The sequence below is a fragment of the Acromyrmex echinatior genome, chromosome 2 (assembly GCF_024713525.1).
Source record: "Acromyrmex echinatior isolate Ae372 chromosome 2, ASM2471352v2, whole genome shotgun sequence".
Taxonomy (NCBI): Eukaryota; Metazoa; Arthropoda; class Insecta; order Hymenoptera; family Formicidae; genus Acromyrmex; species Acromyrmex echinatior.
Genome location: NC_141853.1, coordinates 4,723,188 through 4,743,501, shown reverse-complemented (window position 1 = coordinate 4,743,501; position 20,314 = coordinate 4,723,188). Strand labels below are relative to the sequence as shown.

General features: G+C 40.2%; 2 protein-coding genes across 4 annotated transcripts in view; one reads left to right on the top strand and one right to left on the bottom strand.

The window, feature by feature from the left end:
• Sema1a (semaphorin 1a) overlaps window positions 1-19,826 on the top strand; it is a 213,263-nt gene extending 193,437 nt beyond the window's left edge. Inside the window, exons 5-10 of one of the 3 annotated variants that reach the window (XR_015544197.1) lie at window positions 1,641-1,782; window positions 2,426-2,774; window positions 3,112-3,725; window positions 3,796-4,006; window positions 4,077-4,501; window positions 19,692-19,826. Coding sequence is in view for 2 of the 3 variants with exons in the window: in XM_011054760.2 (XP_011053062.1) it covers window positions 1,641-1,782; window positions 2,426-2,774; window positions 3,112-3,725; window positions 3,796-4,006; window positions 4,077-4,380 (1,620 nt within the window). In the remaining variant the exon portion in view is untranslated. Of the gene's footprint in view, window positions 1-1,640; window positions 1,783-2,425; window positions 2,775-3,111; window positions 3,726-3,795; window positions 4,007-4,076; window positions 14,637-19,691 lie in introns of those variants that run through there. The other 2 variants (XM_011054761.2, XM_011054760.2) reach the window with 2 other exon arrangements.
• Window positions 15,077-20,314, bottom strand: part of LOC105145288 (tyrosine-protein kinase-like otk) — a 57,624-nt gene continuing 52,386 nt past the window's right edge. Inside the window, exons 7-9 of the mRNA XM_011054744.2 lie at window positions 19,975-20,250; window positions 19,673-19,858; window positions 15,077-19,589 (exon numbers count right to left, since the gene is read on the bottom strand). Of these exons, the coding sequence (XP_011053046.1) occupies window positions 18,538-19,589; window positions 19,673-19,858; window positions 19,975-20,250 (1,514 nt within the window). The 3' untranslated portion in view covers window positions 15,077-18,537. The remainder of the gene's footprint in view (window positions 19,590-19,672; window positions 19,859-19,974; window positions 20,251-20,314) is intronic.

Below are 20,314 nucleotides of genomic sequence, written 5' to 3'. Positions count from 1 at the left end.
ATGAAATAGATTTGTTAATTGCAAATAAAACGTTACATACATTAAGCAAAATATTACGTACATTAAGTAAAACATTAAGAAACGCATTACGTACATTTCTTGCTCTCCTGTATCCTATATATCACATGAACATTAAGTTATCTACACTCAGATCGTATTTTTCTATTTATTTCTCTTGCAAGGTTCAAAATAATTTGAAGGTTTCTTATATCTCCTTATATATTATTTAAATATGGAGAATCTATTTCTCTGTTGGATATATGTTTGGAATTATTTATATCATGTGAAGAAATAACCTACGTGATGACAAAAAACTGTAGTTTATATATATATATTTTTACAATTTTTTTTTGGTTTTATAGGTTTGTAGTTTCCCATAACTATTTGCGTATTTTCTTTTATTCTGGAGAAGGATTTTTTTATTCTGTACAAGGAAAACGAAGAAAATGAAAAAGTACAAAATGCGTCGGTATTACAAATGATGCCACACAGCATCCCCTTAAACAGCATTAACTTCCGTCGCGTCATTTTCACGCGTACGATTTAATATTTCGGCCTTTTCACGGCGAATCGAAATTTGCATGATAAAGGACCTGGCTCGCGACTATAAAAATCCCGTCACAATATTTTGTTCGGCGAATTAGCGCACGGTCAACGGATAACAATAGAGTGGAAGAATCACGTCGGATGAGATTAAGTTTCGCGTCGGATCCGGATAATACGCGCGAAAGTTTCGCGAAAACGAGTTCGCAGTCGCGCCGGTTACTCTACCTGGACGTTTTTTTAATGGCGAGTAAGGCGATTACGATTTCTTTTGCCCGTCGTTTCGCATTGAAGATCAAGCTTTTAGAAGTCACTTCTTCTCCTCTTCGTTACACACATAAGCGAACGTCTCCGGGTGTGCCGTGCCTGCGGCAGTGAGAGCTATGAGCGTCGGATTCATTGTGGACGAAGCTTAAGTCGAAGCTCGACTTATTGTCAAAGGCGGAGCCAGGCTTTCCGTGCTCTCTGATAATGACGCATAATTTTACGGCGAGCGAAGGGATAAATCCAGGCGAGGAAAAAGTTGGGACGCGCGGTATTATGGATAAAGATTGCGGCTCCTCCCGCGGGCGAACGTCGCAGTGAAATTTTATGCGGCCCGGAATAAATTTATAATCTCGACGGGGCACAATAAATCATTCCGAGATCTTCGAAATCGCGCGAGCGTTCCGTTTCCTCCCGTTTTATATTCGTTTACGTGCTCGAGTACACGCTCGCGAATTCTATTTTAATTACAGGTCACGATAAATTCTCCTCTAAATCACCCGCACTCGTTTTATCCTCTTTACGGGCAGTATATTCCACAGTGTATTTTGCAAATCGCGTTTTTTCTGGAAGTTACGGTACGGTAAATTTCGTACAGGCTGCTCCGCGCAGGAAGTTTTCGCGGCAATCTTTATGCGACGCTTTGTGCCACCCGGAAACGTGCGTGTCACTTTAATAGCGCGCGTAAAAGCTGAAAACTAGATTTCCTCATTCATTCGCTCGTCCTTTTTCCTCGTGACACATTTTTTGGGAAGTAGAGGGAGGGAAATAAAATTTTCTCGCCTTACGCTCTCTACGGTGAAATTTACGAGACGCAATTTTCGTGTTCACAGGCCGTCTACTCTCGCGTGGCGCGAGTCTGTAAATACGACCGGGGCGGACCGCATCGTTTCCGTAACAGGTGGACGTCCTTCTTGAAGTCGCGTCTCAATTGTTCCGTCACTGGAGATTTCCCATTCTACTTTAACGAGATACGTAAGTAGACAGATATATGTATCGCTCGTATGCTGAATTATGTGAGTTCTTTGTTATATCGCCCCCCATTGTCTTCTAAGTATAATACCTATACATTGTTGGAAAAATATTAAATTTAATACATCTTACGTGTCCTAAATGATCCCCTCAAATTTATGTATTAATTCAACACAAGATGAATATGATATATTAGAAGGTAACAAATATTATTTAAAGAAGAAACACAAGAAGGTAACGCTGACACAGTTTGTATACAAACCATGGAAACGTATTTTTTTCAGTAAAATTAACATTTATGATATGTTAAATTAATGCATATTTTATTCATCTACCTTAGAATTTACATTTTAGAACGTTTTATTTTTACATTTTATTTATTTGTTCATTTATCTTTAAATTGTGTCACTAAGAAATGTTGAATATCAATTCAATATAAAATAACATAATCTAAATAACATAATCACATTACGTCAAATTAAGACAAATTTCAAATATGTGAAAATATGGTACACACAACAAACTGTTAACAAGAACGTGAGTGGATCATTTCCAACACCAGCACAGGTTTCTTTTCACTGTATATAGCATTGTATTTTCAAGGAAATTCATTCTCCAAACAATTTAAGAAATATCTCGATCGCAGAGTCAACGACTGAGCTGATCTCGGGCCAATACGGCGGCACATCGGCCCAGCTCATTTACGGCACCTTCACAACACCGGTGAACAGCATAAGCGGCTCGGCGGTATGCGCGTTCTCGCTGCAGGATATCGCCGACACCTTCGCTGGCAATTTCAAAGAGCAGAGTGCTATGAACTCCAATTGGTTACCGGTACAGGACACGAAGGTGCCAGACCCGCGGCCCGGTCAATGCACCAACGATTCGCGCACACTGCCAGACCTGACGCTCAACTTCATCAACACGCACTCACTGATGGACGAGTCAGTGCCGAGCTTTTTCGGCCAGCCGATCGTTATACGTACCAGTTTCCAGTAAGTGAAAATCGCTCGAAAGCCGAGAGATTTCGGCCGCGAGCCGAAATCCAAATTGAACGCAAACTAGGCGCGCACGGAGCCATGCTTTCGGAGCTTTCATCGCGCATCACCGCGTCGTGTGTTTTCCATCCATGCGAGTGCGCGGTTTACATTACTGTATGCCCGACGTTGATAAACGCTTTTTATTTTCCCTACGGACCTTTTTTTTTTTTCGTAGTACAGCGAAACGCAGCGAGTGAATCACAACATGTAAATTGGTCGTCTCGTGTGTTATACGTCGATGATATAGGTCGGGAGAAAGAGGCATATCGATAACATGATTCTTCTAATCTAGTTACAGATTCACTCAAATCGCCGTGGATCCTCAAGTGAAGACTCCGGGCGGCAAGACCTATGACGTTCTCTTCATCGGCACGGACAACGGCAAGGTGATTAAAGCGGTAAACGCCGAGTCTGCCGATTCTCATCAGAAAGTTAGTCCAGTCGTGATCGAGGAGATACAGGCGTTCCCACCGACAGTACCGGTTCGCGGCATCAAGGTCGTTCGAGCCTCGCAGGCGGGCGACGGCCTCGAGGACGGTCGGTTGGTGGTTATTGCTGATAGTCAGGTGCAGGCATTGAGACTTCATCGTTGCTACAGCGATAGAATACTGTCGTGCAGCGAATGCGTGGCTCTGCAAGATCCGTACTGCGCCTGGGACAAAGTGGAGAACAAATGCAGAGCGTTGGTCGGCCCGGCGGCGACAGACGCCAGCAGGTTCTTGCAGAGTGTCGCGACCGGAATGCACGCCTCTTGCCCGGCGAGCAAGAGTCTTAACAAAGACGCCGGCAGCGTCGGCGCCATTTCCGCTAATCAGAACAAGTTTCCGCAGGACTCCATACCGAATAAGGACAGTCCCGGCGGTGAAATCATCAATATTATGCAGGACGAGGAACAGGACAATTCAGGTACGCAGCTTGTCGATCGATATTTCTCGTTTTACATTATCGTATGTAATTGAAATGGTATTATTTGCAGGTCCGGAAGTATCCGCAGCTGACACGCCTCCTCCACAATACTCGGTGGAAACTCTCGTGATGGCTGTAGTAGCGGGTGCGCTGGCCGCATTGTTCGTCGGCTTTGTAGCCGGTTATTTATGCGGCAGAAAATGCAGGAAAGACGAGGATGACAATCTACCATATCCGGACACGGAGTACGAATACTTCGAGCAACGCCAAAATGTGAACAGGTAAGATATTTGCTTCAATCCGACGAGCAGACTCAGCGAAAGAATAATTTTTTCCATTTGCCGCTCTTAGTAATGTCTGCTTATCCACATTTAGCAGGCTGGCGCCTGAGCCGAAGCTGCTACCGCAGGAGGAGGTGACCTATGCGGAACCAGTGCTGGTTCCACAACCTCCGAAACTTCAGTCCCCGAAAGGAACCATGAGGAAACCTCCGCCAACGCCTACGGAAACCCTCTTTCAATTCCCAGACGGCTACGGTTTCCGCGGGGGTCCCCGTGGGGACAACTTTGGCACTCTTCGCTCTCATCAGGGCGACGCGTATCGCCGCAACGATGGCTTTGCGACCACGCGCAGCGTCAAGAAAGTTTATCTCTGAGAAACGAGCGAGGAGGGGGGTGGCCGTCACCGGAGCCTAGGACGGCCAGCGCGCAATCGCCACAACGCGACGACGGCCAGCAGGAGTAGTCGCGCTGTGACGTCCGGGGGACAGTCAAATCGTGAGCTCGCCGGCCCGAGGGCACTAGAATCGCCCTCGCCATCGTCGAGTGTGTCATCGAGTTCCCCGTCCCCTCCCTCCTCGTCACCCTCGCCCACCCTCGTACCGATCGCCATGAGCGGCCAGCAGCCACCACCGCCGCCGACGCCACCTTGCAGCTTCATCTATCGATCATAGTCGTCACCGTTGTCATCGTCGTCGCCATCATTGTCATCGTCATCATCGTCATCGCCGTCGCCATCACGATCACTATCGTATTTTACTTTCGACTCGGCGACGCGAGGGGATGAGAGAGAGAGTGAAAGAGCGCGTTCTACAGTCCTAGCGCATTATCCCAAAATGTATAGAACGACTAATCGAAAGGAGAATCCAGGCCAGAGATCTCGCAGTACTTCGATGGATGCCGCGATACTTTTCTTTCTTGCCTTCAAACCTAAATCTTCTCATTTTGCGCGTGACTTTCGTTTCGATGCTGATATTGCTTTGATCTTAATGAAAAATTAGAACACTACAGTTTTACGTCGATCGAGTCTAGGCGTTATTGTTTGTTTGCGATAAGTAATCGAATTTTCTAAATTGCGGAATCGGTTGTCCATCACGAGCATTGGGAAACGTCGAGTCAAGTAGCTGTGTATAGAGCAGTTTGTTTGCAAGTTGCCTATTCGCGAATCATCGCAATGTTATAATATAGCATTTCGTAATTCTCGTAGGAGGAACAACATTCCAGCCAGAAGTGTTTCGGTAGGCGTTACGATGATCATTAGCTCGTTTATCCATGCATATTGAAGAATAAATAAGGCAAACGCAAACATTTTAGTGTAGCGATTGTCGGTTATCGTAGATCTTTAGCACTAATCCGCAAAAAGAATGAACATGTAGAATACAGAAAGAGAAGAGATTCTACGATTATCGATGTTCGAATTATAAACTCGAGTGAACTTTGGTGATCAGGCTCGATTGACAGAATAGTGCGAATTACGCGATGGTTCGCAACAAAATGTCGTAATCTCCACTATTTTATTAATTGACAATTAATATCGAGGTCGGTATATTATAAAGCTACTACACAGCATAATATTACGACAAGGCTTTTTTCATAAAGTCAATTAAAGGAGACTATCCGCAAACTCGAAACACGCAATTTTTCTAACGTTGTAATATTTAATACGAGTGATTGATAGTGCCATTATAGACCACGTAACATTGCTGCGTGCCTCGAAATTGAAGACGATCATAATGATCGACTTTGTTGGCTGAATGTTTTTCGCGATTGACCAAATGGATCATACGGAATGCATTTAGTTAATTGTACAAAATAACATTTCTATGTCTTTATATTTAGATTTTTACTTGTTTTGTCATTTCTTTCGTAATTTTATTTTATTTTTATTTACATTTTTAATTTATTACAAATTATGTATAGAGTGTTTATTTACACTACGTGAAGATTGTTAGATTCGAAGAAAATTACGAAACATTTTTAATAAATAACATTTTTTAAATTTTATTGTAAAAATAAAAGTTTGCAATTTAAAAGTTTGTAATTTATGCATTTTAATATTGAATCTTATCTAGTGATATTTTATTATCACGTTAAAAAATTTAAATTATGCATAAAATCGTGGAGATTGCTATATTGCATGATTTAAGAATGTGTTAATTGATGTATCCATGCAACAGCTAACTAATGCCGATTACATTGTTGCTGTCCATTGGATACGTTAAAATAATCGTTCAAAATGATATTACTTTCTAGTTTCTCGTATGCGAATGTCGGTTCTAGTTCTGTGTATGCTTCGGAGACGCGCATTCTCGACGCCTGCACATACTTATACGTAATAGAGAGTGAAGAACGTGAGAGAGCGGAAGAAAAGGTGAGAGGCACAGCGCTTATATGTACATAATACATATATACAAAAAAGCATATACATCAAGTTAGGGGTTACAAAAGACAGGAGGATTGGAAAATGAAGATGAGAATCAGTCTATCTAAACTGGGCCCGATGGTATATGTAGACATCTATCTTAAAGTGCTTCTTATTTCAGTGTGTTTAGAGAAGTAAACATGTATGTGATATATTCTATATGATGAGATGCTCTCTGAGCATCGGAGGAGCGAAAGAAACGTGGGGAGGGCTTTTTTTCACTCATCGGGCTCTCTCGACGGATCTGAAACGAGACGGACGCACGTGGTGATGGAATCTCATGGTCTTTTGTTCACTAGAATTCGTCGTTACGCTTTATAAATATTTTTTCTACGGTTTTTTGTATCCATTTTATGCGTACATTTGTACGTCATAATGGCGCGCATTACTAGTTTCTGACATCTCTGTCTCCCGCAATTCTACGGCGTCGCGAAAAAAGCTACATTCCAGCAGATTGTCTTTCACCGATCGTAGAATTTTCGTGAACAATCGAACCTAAACTCTTTGACACGCACACAAGTACACGAATACATACTACAGGTTGTAAACTTTTATAGATTCTATCTTACCGCTTTTTTTTTTTTTGGATTAATTGTTAACTCGTTTAATTTGTTAATTCTATGAATACATGCGAGAGCTCGAACTTGAAAAATTATCCCTCAAATGGTAAGACTGAAAAGATCCCCCAAGGGCGAGCCTCAGTTCATTAATTTTTTTCTTACAAGTTTTTATAATCGGCGTGGACGAGAAATATTCCTTGTAAAAATTTAGATCAAATCTTTTTATTATTACTTAAATGATCACCGTTCCAAGCACAAAAAAAATTATTCTTCATTACACTTTACTAGAGAATTAACGAAAGTTTATCACAATGCGACTTGTTAACTACTCTATTAATAGCATAATCGAATAGTAGTCCTCGTGAATCAGCACGAATTCGTAAGAAAAAGTAAACGACGATATAAGTATACTTACAAGTATTTCATTGACTGTCAACCAATACGTGAATAAACGTGGAAATTATCCAAACTGCCACGCGGCGTAGACTTTAAGGTAAAACCGATATTTTGTGCTTGAAACAAGTAGCGATAGCAGAAACATCTCATATCCCGTGGTAACATTTTCCACGTGGTTTGAAGCTGCCATATAATCAATCCGACATTCCTTGTCGCAGATACACTTAATTATCCCTCGGGAGTAACATTTTTAATCGCTTGTTTCGCGTCGCGCGAAGGACGAATCTTTTTCTAAGTTTGATACGACAAACGATGGCTCGTAGCCGTACCCAAACGAGATTCTATAAATAATTGTTTAGTGATTTTTTTCGTAAAACGGAAGACTCAGGCATATGATACCAAAGATATTAATTGTAAACTAGGCACCGTTGGTCATTGTGATGGTTAAACGTTAGAAGACGCACAAAACGGTATTCATTAACGATAGGAAGGTGGCCCCCTTGCACACAGACTCGGACACGGTTATACATAAACACGTGCGTACATACGCGACACGCGAAAAAAATGACAGACGCAAGAGAGGCAGACGTGTAAGGATGTTCACCTTATTAGCGAGTTTTAATAATCATGTTGACGATACACTAGTTGGGAGATACTCGCGATATTAAGATCATAGAATTGTACTGAACGTTGGAATCAAGTAATGCATGAAAAACAGGGCAATTGTACACCATGAAGTATTTTTCAAGGAAGAACGAGAGAGAGAGAGAGAGAGAGAGAGAGAGAGAGAGAGAGAGAGAAATGAACGTACGCGTATGCATGTGCCTAAATGTGTGAGCGAAAGAGAACGAGAGAGAGGGAGAGAATGATAGGTGTAGCGGTAGCTCGGTGTTCAAAAAATAAAGTCAGAAATCTAATAAGCTTACAATATTATTATCGAGCGTTGATGCTTTAATAAAAGGAAAATAAGTAAAAAAAAAAAAAGAAGATTTGTATAAACGTGTTCAAGAAGTTCGTGACGTTCGTGTTGTTTAAGCCAATAAGGAACGGATTCCATCCAAGACAATGATGCGATCGATTGTGATCGATTAGAACGACTTTCGACTCGGTGTAAATGAATTCGTTTGTCCGACATTGTTATAAACGGGGGTCGTGTGAGGAACGTTATTCGATTATAGGCTTCGCGTGATTTTTACGTTGTTTAACGAGTGTCGCGGGAGACGTAACGATGTTTCATGCATTATTTCATTTCAATCCCTCGAATCCCAAGTTATTTGTCTGTATATTTAACAGGAGAGGAGTTTAGCCAGTTACTTATAAATTGAAACAGAAATGAACCTAGGCACACAACACAATAGATCTTCTCGTTTGAGAGAAGATCAAGTAGAAGATGAAGTATGTATGAAATGCGATTCGCGAGGATGTGGAAGCTTAGAAATAAGTAGAAGATTAGTAATGATACATACGTATATAAATATAAATATATAAATATATAAATATATATATAAATAAATAAATGAATATATATATATAAATACATATATATATATATATATAGAACGCTTGAAACGTATATTAATATATGATATATATTATAACTTTTTATAAATATATTTTTCCGTCGAAGTCTAGCCTAGTTGATACATACACAGTTATGACTATTAATTTATCCGATCTGATTATTATCGAGATCTAGCGTTAATTCGGACATCTTAGACGTCATAGTTTTACATGATAGGCGAGTTGTACGAATTGTAAGTCACTTAATGAGAGAAGGGAGGGAGAAAATTAGTACCTAATGTTAAACAAATTTACTACTAGCGTTGAATCTCTGAAACGGGAGTCTTCTTCTCTTCGCAGCCAATCATCCGCATCCCCAAGTCCCCAGCCGTCGGAGGATTTCGCCGATCAGATGTTCCGTTTAAAGTGTGGCACACCAAGCAAAGAGTATATATATATATATAAAATATATATAAATATGTGTATATGTAAGAGAGATGAGAGAAAGAGAGAGAAAAAAAAGAGAGGACATTGTATTTTTCGAAATTCGCGTTTCAACGAAAACTCCATTGCCACGACGGCTAGAGTCTCGCGATTGTTAATCATTAAAAAAACGCGACGAACGACCGCGAAAGAACGAGACTCCCGTTCCGCGCTTTGTAATTAAGTGAAGAAGAATCGGCGAAAAGAAAGAAAAAAAAAATTAGAGCGGCGGGACGAGTATCGCCGTTACCCGCCCTCTCCGGCATGCGTTCGTAGTCTCTGACGAGCGACAGAAACGATGTCGCGGTGGTGTTTTTTTTTCCGACGGGGATTGCTGGCCGCGCGACGGGCCTACCCCGCGCGGCGTTGTAAAATGAGCGAGCACTAATAATAATATTAATAATAATAACGATAACAATATTATAATTAACACTTAATGATTAAGAATAATCATAATAATGTAATGCATTGCGATACCAGAAGATTTTTAAAGGGAAAAAAAAACACTATAGCATTTATCAACGATAAAATAACGAGAATGTAACATGTATTTTGCTTCTTCCTAATACAGTGCCGTTTACGCTATTTTTTACTCTAACTAACTAGAAGCTCGGCGAAGTGTGCGTCCCGACGGAGGCGGCCGCCCGGCAGCATGCGCTACTTTAAAACGCCGGTCTGTATATTTAGTCGGCCATATGTATCCTTAAAAAAAAAGTAACCGTTCTCAAAAAAAAAAAAAAATACGCCCAAATGTGACTCTGGCGCACGTTCGTCGCCATTGTTGTTGCCATCGTCATTGTCGTCGTCACTCTCGGCGGTTGACAAAACGAAGAGGCGAGGATGACAAGATTCTTTATGAGTGTGCCAAGTGGGAAAAAGCACCGCGAACGCATGATGCGTGTGTGTTGAGTGCATATATAGATATATATATATATATATGTATGTCTGTATGTGCGTGTTGCGTGTGACTCACTTGGATCAATCAAGTTACTCGCCTCGTATCCTCGCAGTATCTCTTCGTTTAAGATCAAACGTCGTTCGACGACCTTTTGTCGTTCGCCTCACATCGACCGGAATTGAGATCCGCCGGGGAGCGCTCGTTTGCCGCAAATTCGACAGGGTGCGAATTTTTCACTGTCGCGTGCATTCAACGTATCGCTCTGATGCGACATTCATGCTCCACACAACTGGCGAACGTTCGGCGAAACGAGGTCGACGTCTCGAGTCTCGCGAGCGTCACGATTACACGTTCGCCGCACGCTACTCGTTATCCAATCGTATGTTATTACTCTTGTATTACTCGTTACAGACGCGTTCACGTCGTGCCGTTCGCGAGATCGATCATTTGCGTGGGACGTAAGGATCCGGCGTCTCCTCGCGCGGATCGTCCTGGACGACGCGAGAGCGGCGATGAGAGACGCAGACTGTACATTAAAATAGCGGTTAAAGTCGGAAGGCCACGATACCACCGATTTCTAGCGTTTAAGGGTCTCTAATTAAGTCACTGCAAATACCGCTCTCATATACATACACGCGGATATACACACACACACACACACAGACACACACAGCATACAGACACGTAACATATTTGCAACATGTGCAAGACTCGTCAATTGAACCGATCGGCTGTTGCATCGGTGAACCGGCACCCGATTCTGCGTCTCACTCGTCGGATGAAGGAATCGCATCGTACTTTACGATGCCGGTATAAAATTCGCGTAATGCTTTGTATTCACCGTGCGATGCACGACGACACGAAAACGAGGCGGATCGCGATTTCGCGACGAACGAGAACGTGCGGTTCGTCTACATTACGAGCGTGTCGCCGACGATCGTTTTAATCAATCAATTAGACGCGAAAGGAAACATCCGCATCCTTTCCGTTATTTTTTTTTTAATCAAGATGAGAGGTACTCTGACATCGATGAATGAACGAGCGATAGCTCATTGATCTCGTCGAGTAGTAGAGCCGCGCGTTTTTAGGCCAGAGTCGCAATTTGGGGTGGTTTCTTCAACTTAATTAATCGGGCAGGATTGTGTGTTGTGTGTGCGTCTCCGCCGTGTGTATTTGAAAATCGCATCCCGTATCGGCGCGCAGCACGCCGGACATCGGAAAATCGGAGCAACCACCCATTAATCGATCGCAGACACTCATTCTATGTGGCACAGGGCAGCGTGACGATTCATCCATTCGTTCGTTCGTACACTCGCGCGATTCACGGTAGCGTTTGAACGAAAAATTACCCGGTGTATTAAGAAGGAAAAGGAAAAAAGGAGCGAGGAAAAGCGATACTAATAATAACGATACTACATTAATAATGAAGGTATATTATTGCCGATTATTATATTGTAACACACGAAAGACGATGATATTAATACAATACTATTTATAAACTGCGAGAGAGAGAGAGAGAGAGAGAGAGAGAGAGAGAGAGAGAGAGAGAGAGAGAGAAGAAACGAGTGGAAAGTCACCAGGTGAGAGAAGGAAGGGCGGCACGAGCGAGATGGTTTAAGGAGAAGAGATTAATTGAATGAAAGCGAGAAAGAGAAATAGAGAGAAAAAGAAGCGGAAGTGAGGAGATAGATAGTTTGGCAGTAGGCTGATGGTAGAGACACGGCACGTCTAATATTAACAAAACAAAAAAAAATAATTAAAAAAGTAAAGTATAAAATATCATAAACGCGAAAAAGGTACAGTAGTGGTTTACTATTGGCTGACACGTAGTGTGAATGCTGACATAGGAGAAGCATGCTGGCGAAGGAGAGCTTTTGTCGATATTTCTGTGACGGATTGGATTGAATGGGGGATGGGATGGAACGAGACGGAACGGAACGGGGTACGTCGCGCGATTCGCGGGACACATAGAGGGTGAGTTTGGGAAGAACGTGCATGCGTTAAATCGGCTTGTCCAGGATATGCTGGTAGAGAAAATGAAGATAAGGCTTTCTTTTCGCGCTGTTTTGCTCGTTACATTGGTTGATTTCCGATTCATATGATGGCACATAAAGCAACTTAAGCAGAAAAACTTAAACAGTAAGCGAACTGACTAATCATAGTAGAGACCGTAACGTAAGCAATAACAAATTCAACATGTTTGGCTAAGTCCGCAACCTTGCTTTAAGAGGCCGTAAGCTGTAAGTTGTAAAGTGACGATATATCGGCTACAGAACTTATGTTTTTAGGCCGTAAGAATTGGGTTTTGCTCAATTCACTTAAATCTAAAGCTTAAAAACTGCGTAAAAACAGTTTAAAGAAATTATTGTCATTTAATCATTTACGACTTATGATTTTTTAAAGTCTCTTAAAACAAGGTTGTGGACTTAGCCAAACCGAGCATTAATTTCCTGCTTACGTCTTTAAGTGTACTATGGTTTACATTCAGGTAGTAAATTGACGTTTGTCGTCATGTTGATGTGAAAATAAACATTAAACGTCATTTTGACATCAACTCACTACCTGAATAGACATGCGTTCGCGGACCCGACTTTTCTTGTTCCTTACATTTGCGCGACAGTGTTTCTTTCCGTTTGATCAACACCTGTTACGCAATGTTACCATTGTGCGCAACGTTACCATTGTTGTCTTTCGTTACGTGCTGCATTTTTTTATCCTTGGCATGACCTTACGCGGCGTTTGCGTTTTCCGTTTAAAAGTTCATGCTTGCACGAGGTAAGAATGGAAATGCACACAGCCGGGATTTATTAGTAAACGAGTCGACAGGTTTGCGGGGAAGCGTACGACGCGGATGGAGTCGAGAAGTAAACACGAGAGAGGCTGCCAGAAAGGGAGAAAGAACGAGAAAGTAAGATCGAGCAAACGGGGGGCGAACTCTTTGTGTGTAGGAGGATTAGGCGGAAGAGTGTGACAGGGCGAGAGAGGGAAATCTGATCGAGTGAGAGAGAAAGAGAACGAAGAGAGAATGCGGAGGAACGATTGTAGATTCGGAAAGTCACTTAGCCAGCAGACTGCTGTTCATAGTGCCCTGTTATAGTGGGTTCCCTAGGCAGAGTGGCAGAGACGCGGTTTAAAAAAAAAAAAATGAAAAAATGAAAAAATAGGAAAGCTAGAACAGAAATGTAAAAGTCGGGTAGGAAGGGAATGGGACAAGTTAGGGGTGGCGGCGCAGTTTAGTTTTACTACAAAATACACCCGAAGTGTACCTGGAAGATACGACGATATATTTGTACGGATTCTCAATCAACGAGATACGCATTGAAAGTCGGAAAGTCGCGGAAGTTATAAATCGTCGACAAATATGGCCTTTGGTCGAACGACACAAAACGTTTATCAAGACTCCATGAGAGTCTCATCGTCAATCGATTGTCTTCGGAACATTCGAATCTTGTAACAACTCATATAATGACTTGAAACTACATAAGTGTACTCCTGGCGATGAAATAGCGATGCGATATCTTTTTTGGTACTGTCACATAAAAAGGAACGGCGATCGTTGTGCGAAACGTAGTTCAATATCGCTGAATTCCCAGCGCGATTCTTTGTGACTGCTTCGAGTCCTTGCGGCGCAATTAAAAGGACTACGTCCGAGACGAGAAGAACTACTGTACGGGCTTTGCGAGCTCCCGTCGAGACTTGCAATCGTTCTTGAGATCCTCGTCCAATTTAGGTTCCGGGCACCCGTGGAGAACTTTAAAGCGCGACGGATAGCAAAAGAGAGAAAGGGAAGAGTAGCGAAGCGAAATCGAGAGAAATTTGTTCGGAAGAAGTGAGGCACTCCGCCCTCTGCCCACGGGACCCTAATCTATTTTTCAGAATACGCTATTGTGATTATTACTATATGATAACAATTTAAAAAACTAAAACGACAAAAATACCTTGTATCATTGTTTATTATACGAATTCCGACGATTATATTATTTATAATGTTAATAATCTATATTAACGATATAATTATCGCATTATACCATTATTATATTTAGTACTATTAGAGAGTGAGGCTGCTACGCTGTATTAATGAATTAAGTACTAAAGAATTAAGTGACTCATCCTCACCTTTTTTAGACTTTACATATAAATATATAAACACACATAAAAGACTAAACGCACTTCTCACATTACTGCGTTCACATCGATGATTTACACGTTTCATTTCGGACGTTCGATCACCTTTCTTTCCTGGACGCTACTCAATCGACGTTTCTGCTTTCGTTGAACCTGTTTGCATTCGACGACTACGTTATTTTATATATCATAATAGGTATAGACTGTACCATGAAATATTAAGTAAAAATAAATTTGATTAGGTAATTACGCCACTCCTTTCTCTAATACTCACAAATATTTCAACTGCAATAGCATGTATCCTTTTTTTTTTAAATCTTTTTATCTTTAACGTATTTCTTAGACACATGGCAAAATTGCAAGATTGATTTTTTCTTTCCTTTCATATCCTTGTATTTCTTCGAATACTCTTTATTTATTGAAAGGTTTAACGATTACGTGTACTCGGATAATTTATTCGCTTTACGTAGTCAATTTTTATTTCAAATAGATAATTCTTTATCTTTCATTAAATAATTCTTTCTTAAAGATAACTTTTATTATAATAAAAAATAGATGTAACTATTAATTAAATAAGATTTAAGATAAAGTTAAACCGCAAGAGATAAAATAAACCATCTGTTCTTTATTTTATCGTACGAGATAAGGTTCTGATAAGGATATGGATCGCAATGAAATCATGATGCGCATTGTATTTTTTTTCTCATCTTTATTTAATCGTAGCACATACTATTCCAAAAATTCATAAGTACGACGTAGATAAAAAAGTACAAATATTTACAAAATACTGTAAAAAAGAAATCGATTTGAAACGCCTAAGGATATGAACGTCAAATGAGCTTCCCGTACGCTGTTCACTTTGTCATCGTATATGACTAGACATATTGGACATAATAGGTAGCCTTCACAAAACTCGCCAGTACATCGATTGATGTACCTTCTTTATGGCAGTGATGGTCGTTCACGATTAGATAATATCTGAGCGAATGATATGAGCACATAGGACTTGGATAATTGATCTTAACTTTACATACGTGTAATTGTGGGTTAGAGATCGCTGTAACGTATATTTCTAGCGTATTTTATGTTACAAGCAGTGATGGGCCGTACTCAGATTATATTCCGTGCTTTATAGATGTGACCTTCATAATTTCCGCGTAACTTAATATCCTATTATTCAAACGCGAACTTTGGAGGTTCCTTATTCAATAATAAAACTATTGAATTACTTCGAATTCGTATTACTACTGAATACGTATTATGTTGAATTGCAAAAGTACTTTGGATACGTTTCCAATCTCAGCTAATTTTCCACCTGAACAATTTTAATCCTCTCTGCATCTGTCGAGTCTTTTCTTCAAATTAAATGTAAAAGTATGCGACGGATTTTATATTACTAAATACGTTCGCCATCACTGATCACAAGAATATTTCTTGACGTATATAGCGAACATTTAGGAAGCATTATAAAAGTCGTAGGAGACGCCGCGAGCTCGGGTAACTTTGAAAGATTATTCATATATTTCGTGCTTTTACATATTCTTAATTAGAGTGTCCACGAATATACGACGATGCTTTCACAGGCAAAGTGCCTTCGCGAATTGCCTCGTGTTTTTTCCGGTATAACAAGAGTGCTTTAGTTAAATTAGAGAACAGTATTTATCATTGGCAGTGTTATACGTCGGTGCTTTTATATCTAATATGCGTATATGATACATCATATTTATATTAGCATGCACAGAGCCGAAGAGTCACTCATAATTACTCCTCGAAAGAAATATCAAATTTTTCCGAGAAGTAGAAATTCTCAAAAGAGAATGTTTGAATGAATTATCAAACATATATTAAAACAACCTCGTTTCATTGATCTATTTCTTTTCTATTCCTTTCAATCGATTCCGCATTCAGTTCTTTTCGTTGCTGCATATTAAATTAAACAAGTTGCACGATTGATTTTATTCACAATCCAATAAATCATATTTCTTACCGAAGGTATTGTTTTATACCTGTTAAAATGCAAATCTTTCGACATTTACTCTTTACTTTTTTGTTTCAAAAGCTGTAAGTACTTTCATGTAGAATATTATAGAATATACTCACACGTGAAGCTCTACTGAACTGCATTGCCGATCGACGAAACTGAATTTGGCTGATTTTGTACGGCTCTATGCGCGCTTTAATTCTTCAAAAATTATTAAAAGCGGTAAGTACTCGTAATATCCAATGTAAAACAAGTTATAGCAATACGATTATTTTTCCATTATGAGCATTTCTCTAACGCTGTCTATCTCGCACGACTTAAAAGCTGTTACCTTTACCGGTGGTTCTTTCTCTGTACCCTGCAAACACTTGGCTTACGAAGCATCAACGGAAGTTCTTGAATGAAATGGAAGAAGCGACTGTGCGCACCATAATTGCCTCGCGAGTTTTCTCCTTTACAATCTCTCTTACAGTAGAATTAAATGCAAAAATAGGGACGACGTTAAAACTTACGTACTGTTAAAATATAAACATTAATATTCGTTGTATAAATCGGATACGGAGTCGAATATATATTCAGCACATCCCTCTTATTGGACCATCGCGTCAAATACATAGATTGTTCGCGCTACTTATCAAATCGTAGATCCCGAATGCAAAAATATCGCGAGCGATACTTCGTCTCTGATCCGATCGATTCTAATTTCCGCATGTAAAAATAGGTTTTTCAAGCGTTTTTCATTCTGTATATGCCGTTTTATCGTTATCGTTTTCCTCGCGTGTCCAGCATTTAGCTGTACGCGCCATGATCTTTTCATCCTCTGATACCAATATGTACGAAACTTCTTTACGAAATTCTTTAATAAAAAGCCATCGATTCGAATGATCATATTAATGAAAATTAACACGATGATTTATGCTAGTCTTTCGCGCTTTAAGAAAACAACTTACATGTATACTTGCATACCATCGGTATATGTACAAGGCCGTCTTTTTCGTCAAATACGAGTGGTCGATTGCGTTCTTATCACACATAAATATATACGTTATAAATAATATACGTTATAAAAGATTTCTTTTTATGTCTTAGCGGTGTAGAAGTAAATAGGCAGAGATAAGATTTTCTTCGTCATTTGATATGGTCGTGATACTTTCTTAATATGCATGTCATTGCAGCGCCGAGTCCGATCATCGAACGTTCAGTCGAGATCGTCCGCGTAATTTCGTACGATCCGATTGAACATTTCTTTTATCAATTTTCGGCTTCGGCTCACCTAACAATTAACGTATCTTATGAGTATTCGATGTGTGGTGATGATACTTATTATTATATCGATACTGTATACTAAATATTGCATTAATTGCATAATAACGTGTATGGGTCCATACAGATTATTACTTAGTCCAACGATAGAAGAACAGTCATTGGAGCGGAGATGCGAAATAAATATGATTTTCTTACCGAGCTAGTGGGCGTGACAAAATACTGTAATATGAATAATTATTGCGGAACCAATGATTTTATCTCGTTCTATTTCATAATCTATAACAGGGAAGCAGTAGAGGAGATCAAGATATAACGTTCAATGATCATACAATTCGGAGATTTGTGGGAGATTTCGCTAGTGCGATTTTGGAAAATGAACATTCGCGGAACGATAGAAAAATCCAAAATTGCACAAAATATGATGCAATGATTTCTCAAATGAGATCCATAAAATATATCAAAACTTTCCTCCAAGTGAAGATGGAGGAAATTCACTTGATTATATGCAATGACGTGGATTAAATAATGACACGCATGCGAAATATTAAATTCTGCGTAAAATCTATACATCACGATTTGCGACGATGTCATTAGGACATATAATTCTCGTCTCATTCAATGATTAATGAGCAAGCATTTTCTTTTTGCAAAAGAGTAGGGTTTCCTATAATTCATTATGCATATATAATCGATACGAAGCGTTTAACATGAAAGCCGGTTAATTATTCTCGCGCGAAACCGCGGCTTTCTCGGGTCCCTCCTCCTCATATGGGAGAGATCATTACCGCGTAGTCATCGGCGCTCGTCAGCCTTACCTCTCGATATACAGCTCCGCACAATCATTACCCTTATTGCAGTATTTCCAATATTCAGAGCCTCGTACAAATAGATCGCGATAATAGCCTACAGGCAACTATCGACCACAATTTCGCCTATTTTCGATACAACCTCATCAAAGGTCGGTCTCTCACGTGGATCGTTTGCCCAGCATTGAGTTTGCAGCTCTTGAAGAGCCGGTGGCGCTGCTTTGTGCGGTTTCCACGTGAGCGTTTGCGCCTTGAGCTGTGTTAACACGGACTCATCGTTCATCTTATTAAATGGCAACTCGCCCTGGTGGAACATCTCCCAAACCAAACACGAGAATGAATACACATCGCTTTTAGTAGAGTATTCGTCCTCGTACACTGCTTCATAGGGCAGCCATCTCAGCGGAATTATCTGATTCCGATGTTTCGTATATTCTTGTTGGTACGGCTCTTTGGTCATGCATGGTAGCGAGATCTTGATCGTCAAATTGCTGGCGATCAAACAATTGCGCGCGGCTATATCTTTGTGCACTAATCGATTATCGGCTAAGTGTTTTAGGCCCTTCGCAGCTTGATTCGATAGTGAAAGTATTTGCGCCACTGACAATTGAGGTGCGCGTGGTACTTTCGTTTCGTGCGTTGGGCTAGAATTGTTATCCTTTCGTGAGGCAATCAAGAATTGTTTCAAGTCGCCCCAATCAGTGTACTCCAAAATCATATAGTCGGGCTCTTCCTCTCGACACAGACCAATCAACTTGACGACATTCTCGTGATTAAGTTTATGAACAAGATCCAAATGCCGTTTAAATTCTTGAAGAGCAATCTCGTCTTTCGTGTTTGTCAGACTCTTTACCATGACCAAGGATTCCTTATCGCCATCAACTTGATATTTCGTAGAATAAATCTCACCAAATTCTCCCCGACCAAGAGGCTTCAATTCCTTTAGATTGCTGCGCGAAGCGGCAATTTTATCATAATTCGACTTAGATTTCCTAGACTGATTACTACTTTGGCTGTGAGCTGTATCTGCGCCGTCACTCTTGTTATGAGAATCGCGATTTTCCTTCTTCTTATTTGTTGAATTTACTTTATTCCCGGTTTCCTTCAATTCTGTCTGTTCCTCCTGTACATCACCATTCTCTATTTTTTCTAAAATTCAGAGATATATACATTAATTTAGATATGCATGCTACATCATCAAATTATTACATACATTAATATTGACAATATACCTTCTGTTTGTTCCTGTAGGTATTGTTGCTTCCTGCGACGACGGCGATAGCGACAATATAACATGAGTCCAACGACAAGCACCATATAGCCCGCGGCTGCGCTAAGAGTAATCGTTACAGTCTTAGTCATCATCGTTCCATCATCAGAAGCCTCTAGATCCATATCAGCTCTATAATTATCTCCAGCTAAAATAATAATTATTTTATTATTATAAAATAGATCGCATTAAATTATAATTAATTTAAAATAGTCATTTAAGAAATTATGCATTATAATAACATATTATAATAATATCAAGTACCTTTTACATTTAATTGAACTTCCTCTCGTTTTAAACCACCGCTATTGCCAGCGGTACATCCGTATTTCCCCTCGTCACTAAGATATACTTCTTTAATGTACAAACTTCCATTACTTAATACTTCGAATCGAGGATTATCTAAATTGTTCATGCGAGAATCTTTATCCCATTGAATGGTCGGTTTAGGATCACCCTCGGCGGCACAGTGCAACATCACTGGATATCCCTCAATCGCCTCCGTTGGATTTTGTGGTTGTACCGTAAATTTCGGCGCGACTGTGAAAAATAAATGAACATTAAATTAATTATTAATTAATATATTCTAAATGAATTTCTTGTT